The sequence below is a fragment of the Coturnix japonica genome, unplaced genomic scaffold (assembly GCF_001577835.2).
Source record: "Coturnix japonica isolate 7356 unplaced genomic scaffold, Coturnix japonica 2.1 chrUnrandom469, whole genome shotgun sequence".
NCBI lineage: Eukaryota > Metazoa > Chordata > Aves > Galliformes > Phasianidae > Coturnix > Coturnix japonica.
This window is the reverse complement of record NW_015439875.1, coordinates 111573-119678: the sequence shown is the minus strand read 5'-3', so window position 1 is coordinate 119678 and position 8106 is coordinate 111573. Positions and strand designations below refer to the sequence as shown.

The 8106-nt window shown below is 47.3% G+C and overlaps 3 gene segments (V, D, J or C); 2 read left to right on the top strand and 1 right to left on the bottom strand.

Annotated features, from left to right (window-relative positions):
* Window positions 1–5474, bottom strand: part of LOC116652614 — a 12667-nt gene extending 7193 nt beyond the window's left edge. The window contains 1 exon segment of the V gene segment in view: window positions 5134–5474. Coding sequence covers window positions 5134–5459 — 326 coding nt within the window.
* Window positions 5475–5566: 92 nt separating this feature from the next.
* On the top strand, window positions 5567–5974 carry LOC107307034. The segment is given in 1 exon segment: window positions 5567–5974. A coding segment is annotated over 1 exon segment (408 nt).
* A 437-nt stretch (window positions 5975–6411) lies between these two features.
* Window positions 6412–7362, top strand: LOC116652613. The segment is given in 2 exon segments: window positions 6412–6695; window positions 7162–7362. Coding segments are annotated over 2 exon segments (483 nt in total).
* Window positions 7363–8106: the final 744 nt, after the last annotated feature.

Sequence of the window (8106 nt, the reverse complement as noted above, 5' to 3'; positions counted from 1 at the left end):
GACCCCCATTGAGACTTATTGACCCCATAGGTCCCCCGTTGACCCCCACAGAGCCCTATTGAGACACATTGAGCCCCCATAGAGACCCATAGAGACCCTATAGAGCCCCATAGAGCCCCATAGAGACCCCATAGAGCCCCATAGAGACCCACAGCGCCCTCACCTGGCAGGGCCGCCAGGAGGAGGAGGAGGGAGGAGACGCTTGGGCTCATGGTTGCGGAGCCGACTGCTGCTCCTCTACCCCAAACCCGGCTCTTTTATACTCATTAAGAGGCTTAATTTGCATAAAAGTGGGTGGGGAGACACTCGGCTTCGTTAACGCGTTAATTACCGGTTGCCCTTCGTTAAGGCTGGGAGTTGTTATGGCTTAATGAGTTTGTTATGGTTTGTTGTTTACGAGCGACTCGCGGATGCGTGAAGTCCATTCGTTTCTGTTTTATCACATGTCCCCACTTAATTAATTAATTGTTAATTAATTAAATGATTAATTAGGCTCGTTAATGATTTAATTAACACCTAAGCCCGACCTCGTTAATTTTTACCCATTCTAATTATCATTATCTGCTCATTAACTGAATTGGATACCATTGATACACCCCCTCTCCCCTTCTTCCCTCATTAGGCCTTAATGAATTGCCCCTAATTAATGACTGATTAATTAATTGCTATGACCCCTCCACTTCCCTCATCAGGCTTTAATTAAAAGCACCTAATTAATGACTTTGATTAATTAATGCAATTAATTCCCAGCCTAACAAAGTCATTTTTCCTTTCGGTCATTGCCCCATCAGGAATTAATTAATTTCCATTAATTATTTACAATTAATTAGTTAATTAATGGCCGCCTCTTGCTTCTTCCTGAATTTACATCCCTTATAATCCCCTGTCAGGAATTAATTAATTGTAATTAATTACAATTAATTACTCATAATTAATTAATTAATTAATGGCCTCCTCTCGTTTCTTCCTGGTTACACCCCTCATAATCCCCCCATCAGGAATTAATTAATTGGGTTGATTAATTGATTAATTGATTAATTAAAAGTCTCTTCACTGTTGTTCCATTCTGACTCCCATTGGCCATCAATTAGCTCTAATTAATTAATTAATTAATGGCCTCCTCTCGTTTCTTCCTGGTTACACCCCTCATAATCCCCCCATCAGGAATTAATTAATTGGGTTGATTAATTGATTAATTGATTAATTAAAAGTCTCTTCACTGTTGTTCCATTCTGACTCCCATTGGCCATCAATTAGCTCTAATTAATTAATTAATTAATGGCCTCCTCTCGTTTCTTCCTGGTTACACCCCTCATAATCCCCCCATCAGGAATTAATTAATTGGGTTGATTAATTGATTAATTGATTAATTAAAAGTCTCTTCACTGTTGTTCCATTCTGACTCCCATTGGCCATCAATTAGCTCTAATTAATTAATTAATTAATTAACATTAATCCCTTCTGTGCAGCCATTAATCATTTAATCATTTGATTGTGATCTTCTCATAATTAAGTTATTAATTAGAGACAATGTAACATTCAATCGCCATCATCTCTTAATTAATTAATTAATTAGTCACTTAATTGCTACCATTTCTTCATTAAGCCATTAATTAAGGCCTACTAATTACACTATGTTCCACTCATTAGAGATAATAAATGAATTAATAGCGATCTCCTCTCAATTAAATCATTAATGAGGGCTAATGAAGCTCTTAATTAGTCTTCTCTCTGTTAATTGTTATTTAATCAGTAATTAAGTAATTAATCTTTAATTATCCTATTCATTAATTAATGATTGATTATTGACCATCAATTAATCATTAATCCATCAATCAGTCATCAATTAATCATTAATTAATTGATCAATGTTTGAATATAGTAATCATTAATTAATGATTAATTAATGGCCATCATTTAATCATTAATAAATCAATTAATTATATTAATCATTAATCAACCTAAACATTAATTATATTAATTTGTTAATGGATATTAATTAATCATTAATCAGTCAGTCGATCATTAATTAACCTAATCATTAATTAACAATTGATTGATGACCATTAGTTAATTAATCATTACTCAATCAATTGTTAAATAACCCAATGATTAATTAACCTAATTAAGCTACTTAATTAAAGCCCATGGAGCGGAACCGCACCTGGAGAGGCCCCAAAATGGGTCGAAAAACCGCAAGAATGGTTCAAAAAGAAGAAAATAAACCCATCGTTTCCCGTTTGAACCAAAAAGTGCCTTTTTTAACCCGAAAACAGGAGCCTGTGGGGCCACCTGGAACCTGCAGCTGGATGAAAAATGAGCAAATCGGGGTTTTCCGACCCAAAAATAAGGTGGTTTCTGTGGGGTTTGGAGCTTGTATGGGATCCCATAGGGAGACATAGGACCCCATAGGGACATATAGGGACCCATAGGGACATATAGGGTCCTATCGGACCCCATAGGGACCCCATGGGGACCCCATAGAACCCCATAGAGACCCCAATAGCCCCATAAGACCCCATAGGAAACCATAGGGAGCCATAGGACCCCATAGGGACATATAGGGTCCTATTGGACCCCATAGGGACCCCATAGAGCCCCATAGAACCCCATAGGGGCCTATATGGGCACAGAGAACCCCATAGGGACCCCATAGAGCCCCATAGAACCCCATAGGGGCCTATATGGGCACAGAGAACCCCATAGGGACCCCATAGACTCCATAGGGGCCCTATTGAATCCCATAGGGACCCTTAGAATCTCATAGGGACCCCAAAAAGCCCATAGGGACCCATAGGATTATATTGAACCCATAGAGTTCTATTGAACCCCATAGGGAACTACAGGGACCCCAATAACCCCATAGGGACCCATAGAACACCATAGGGACCCATAGAACACCATAGGTGCCCCCAAAACCCCATAGGGACCCATAGGATTATATTGAACCCCATAGGGACCCCATAGGAAACCATAGGGACCCATAGAATCCCATAGGGACCCATAGGGTCCTATTGATCCCCATAAGACGCTGTAAGACCCCATAGAGCCCCATAAGACCCCACAGGATCCTATTGAACCCCATTGGGCCTGATAGAACCCCATAGGGATCCCAATAGCCCCATAGAACCCCATAGGAAACCATAGGGACCCACTGAACCCCATAGGGAGCCATAGGACCCCATAAGGACATATAAGGCCCTATAGAATCCCATAGGGACCCCAAAAGCCCCATAAGATCCCATAGGAACTCATAGGAGAGGATTTGGGGTAAAATAGTGGGATTTTGGGTCCAAGTGAGTGGATATGGTGTGGAATAGAGGGATTTTGTGACCTAGTGAGGGGATTTGGGGTGAAATAATGGGATTTGGGGTCCCAGTGAGTGGATTTGGGGTGAAATAGTGTGATTCTGGGGTACAATGAGTAGATTTGGGGTGAAATAATGGGATTTTGGGTAAAACAATGATTGGATTTGAGGCCTGGAGGAGGGCTTGGCCTTGTCTGCAAGGCCTCTGGATTGTGGGATTTGTGGCCTAGTGAATGGATTTGGGGTGAAATAATGGGATTTTGGGGCACAATAAGTAGATTTGGGGAGAAATGGTGTGATTCTGGGGAACTATGAGTGTATTTGGGGTGAAATAGTGGGACTTTAGGGTCCAATGAGTGGATTTGTGGCCTGGAGGAGGGCTTGGCCTTGTCTGCAAGGCCTCTGCATTGTAGGATTTGGGGTCCAGTGAGTGGAATTGGGGTGAAATACTGGGATTTTGGGGCACAATTATTGATTTTGGGTTGGAATAGTGTGATTTTGGTTTACAATGAGTGGATTTGGGGTGAAATAGTGGAATTTTTGGGGTACAATGAGTGGATTTGAGGCCTGGAGGAGGGCTCGGCCTTGTTTATGAGGCCTCTGGATTGTGGGATTTGGGGCCTAGTGAGTGGAATTGGGGTGAAATAATGGGATTTTGGGGCACAATTAGCGATTTTGGGGTGGAATAGTGTGATTTTGGGGTACAATGAGTGTATTTTGGGTGAAATAGTGGGACTTGGGGTACAATGAGTGAATTTGAGGCCTGGAGGAGGGCTCGGCCTTGTTTATGAGGCCTCTGCATTGTAGGAATTGGGGTCCAGTGAGTGGAATTGGGGTGAAATAATGGGATTTTGGGGCACAATTAGTGATTTTGGGGTGGAATAGTGTCATTTGGGGTTACAGTGAGTGGATTTGAGGTGAAATAGTGTGATTTTGGGATACAGGGAGTGGATTTGAGGCCTGGAGGAGGGCTTGGCCTTGTCTGCAAGGCCTCTGGATTGTGCGATTTGGGGCCTTTTGTGTGGAATTGGGGTGAAATAATGGGATTTGGGGCACAATTAGTGAATTTGGGGTGAAATAATGGGATTTTGGGGTACAATGAGTGGATTTGGGTCGAAATAGTGGAATTTTGGGGTACAATTAGTGAATTTGAGGCCTGGAGGAGGGCTCGGCCTTGTTTATGAGGCCTCTGCATTGTAGGAATTGGGGTCCTGTGAGTGGATTTGGGGTAAAACAGTAGGATTTTGGGGTACAATGAGTGAATTTGGGGTGAAATAATGGGATTTTGGGGTACAGTGAGTGGATTTGGGGTAAAATATTGGCTTTGCGTATCAGACCCCATAGAGATCCCACAGGGGCCTCATCGAGATCCCACAGCGACCTCATAGGCATCGCATTGAGTTCCCTTAGAGACACCATGGAGACCCCATTGAGACCCTAAAGGGAAGCAGTGAGGCCTCATCTGCAAGGCCTCAGGATTCACCTATAGCAATTATGGCATGGAATGGGTGCGACAGGCACCAGGAAAGGGGCTGGAATGGGTCGCTGGTATTAATAATGGTGGTGGAACATGGTACGGGACGGAGGTGAAGGGCCGTGCCACCATCACGAGGGACAACGGGCAGAGCACAGTGAGGCTGCAGCTGAACAGCCTGAAGGACGAGGACTCGGCCATGTATTACTGTGTTAGAGTTGATGATGATTGTGGTGGTTATTGTGGTGGTGGTGGGGCTGGTTGGATGGACGCCACCTGGGCTCTGAGCTCCCAGTCTGGGCAATGGGGGATCCCGTTAAATCCAGCAGTGATGTCGATCCCATTAGCAGCATTACAACAACCACCAGCACTATCAGCATCTCTGGCGCAGTAATACATGGCCGAGTCCTCGTCCTTCAGGCTGTTCAGCTGCAGCCTCACTGTGCTCTGCCCGTTGTCCCTCGTGATGGTGGCACGGCCCTGCACCGCCGGTGCGTAGTATGTGCTACTACCAGAACCACTAATACCAGCGACCCATTCCAGCCCCTTTCCTGGTGCCTGTCGCACCCATTCCATGCTATAACTGCTGAAGGTGAACCCTGAGGCCTTGCAGACGAGGCTGAGCCCTCCTCCAGGCCTTACAGACAAAACCCCATAGAGATCCCATAAGGACCTCATTGAGACCCCACAGCAACCTCATAGGCATCGCATTGAGTTCCCATACAGACATCTCTCTAAGGCTCTCCACTTCGCCATCCTTCCATCCCACAGGGCTGATGGCGGCCATGACGTTGGACGAGTCTGGCGGCGGCCTCTACGTGCCTGGAGGAGGCCTCAGCCTCGTCTGCAAGGCCTCAGGGTTCACCTTCAGCAGCTTTGAGATGTACTGGGTGCGACAGGCACCAGGAAAGGGGCTTGAATGGGTCGCTGGTATTAACAAAGCTGGTAGTTGGACAGGCTACGCGCCAGCGGTGCAGGGCCGTGCCACCATCACGAGGGACAACGGGCAGAGCACAGTGAGGCTGCAGCTGAACAGCCTGAAGGATGAGGACTCGGCCACGTATTACTGCGCCAGAGGTTATTGTAGCACTTATTGTGGTTATGATGCTGATTGCATCGACGTCGCTGCTGGATTTAATGGGATCAACATGAGCCCAGACTGGCTGATCAGAGCACAGGTGGCATCCATGTAACCAGCCTCATCACCAGCACTATTAGCACTATAACCACAAGCACATTTGGCGCAGTAATACATGGCCGAGTCCTCGTCCTTCAGGCTGTTCAGCTGCAGCCTCACTGTGCTCTGCCCGTTGTCCCTTGTGATGGTGGCACGGTCCAGCACTGCTGGCATGTATCTTGCGTAACCATCATTATCAATACCAGCGACCCATTCCAGCCCCTTTCCTGGTGCCTGTCGCACCCAGTTCATGCCATAACTGCTGAAGGTGAACCCTGAGGCCTTGCAGACGAGGCTGAGGCCTCCTCCGGGCCTTGCACATGAGACAACATAGAAATCCCATTCGGAACTCATTGACACTCCACAGTGACCTCAGGCATCGCATTGAGTTCCCATACAGGCATCTCTCTAAGGCTCTCCGCTTTTCCATCCTTTCCATCCATCCCACAGGTCTAATGACGGCCGTGACGTTGGACAAGTCTGGAGGCGGCCTCTACGCGCCTGGAGGAGGCCTCAGCCTCGTCTGCAATGGCTCAGGGTTCACCTTCAGTGATTATAGCATGATGTGGGTGCGACAGGCACCAGGAAAGGGGCTGGAATACGTCGCTGGTATTACTGGTGCTGGTGGTTACACAGAATATGGGCCGGCGGTGCAAGGCCGTGCCACCATCACGAGGGACGACGGGCAGAGCACAGTGAGGCTGCAGCTGAACAGCCTGAAGGACGAGGACTCGGCCATGTATTACTGCACGAGATGTTATTGGAGTGGTTGTAATTTTGAAGCTTATGGGATCGACGTGGTGGTGCTGCTTATTATGGTTATGATGCTGGTGTGTTAGGGTACATTGGGGTACAATAAGGGGATTTGGGGTGAAATAGTGGGATTTTGGGGTCCAGTGAGTGGATTTGAGGCCTGGAGGAGGGCTCAGCCTCGTCTGCAAGGCCTCAGGGTTCACCTTCAGCAGTTATGGCATGGGATGGGTGCGACAGGCACCAGGAAAGGGGCTGGAATGGGTCGGTGGTATTACCAACACTGGTAGTGGCACATCATATGGGTTGGCAGTGAAGGGCCGTGCCACCATCACGAGGGACAACGGGCAGAGCACAGTGAGGCTGCAGCTGAACAGCCTGAAGGACGAGGACTCGGCCACGTATTACTGCACCAAGAGTGATTATGGTGGTGCTGGTGCTGGTGGTTATTACATGTATTACTGCGCCAAACAAGCTGGTGGTGGTTGGGATGCTGCTAATGGGATTGACGTCACTGCTGGATTTAATAGAATCAGCCACTGCCCAGACTGGGATCTCAGAGCTCACTGTCATGGTCTTGGTTATCAACATGGTTATGGTCATGGTTATCAGCCATCACTGAGACCCAATGGGGACCCTATATGGACACAGTAGGTCAGGACCCACCTATTGCTGCCCCAAAGCTTCTTGTGGTGCTGGTTGTGTTGGTTGTGCTCATCGTATGGACGTCACTGCTGGATTTAATGGGATCAACCTGAGCCCAGAGTGGCAGATCAGAGCCCAGGTGGCGTCCATGTAACCAGCAGCATAACCACAACAATTATTACCACCAGCACCAGTATATTTGGCGCAGTAATACATGGCCGAGTCCTCGTCCTTCAGGCTGTTCAGCTGCAGCCTCACTGTGCTCTGCCCGTCATCCCTCGTGATGGTGGCACGGCCCTGCACCGCCGGCGCGTAGTATGTGTAACTACCATCATTCTGAATACCAGCGACCCATTGCGGCCCCTTTCCTGGTGCCTGTCGCACCCAGAACATGGGATAACTGCTGAAGGTGAACCCTGAGCCCTTGCAGACAAGGCTGAGGCCTCCTATGGATGTCTGGAGATCCCTATGGGGTCTCAGTGTGGTCTCTGTTGGATCCCTATGGGGTCTCAGTGGGTTCTCAGTAGGGTCTTAATGAGGTTTCTATCCATTCTCTTCAGGATCTCAATAGGGTCTCAATGGTATCTCTAAGGGAAATCAATGCTATGCCTATGAGATCCTTGTGGTGTCTCAATGAGTTCCTTATGGGATCTCTATGGGGTTTTGTCTGTAAGGCCTGGAGGAAGGCTCAGCCTCATCTGCAAGGCCTCAGGGTTCACCTTCAGCAGTTACGCCATGTACTGGGTGCGACAG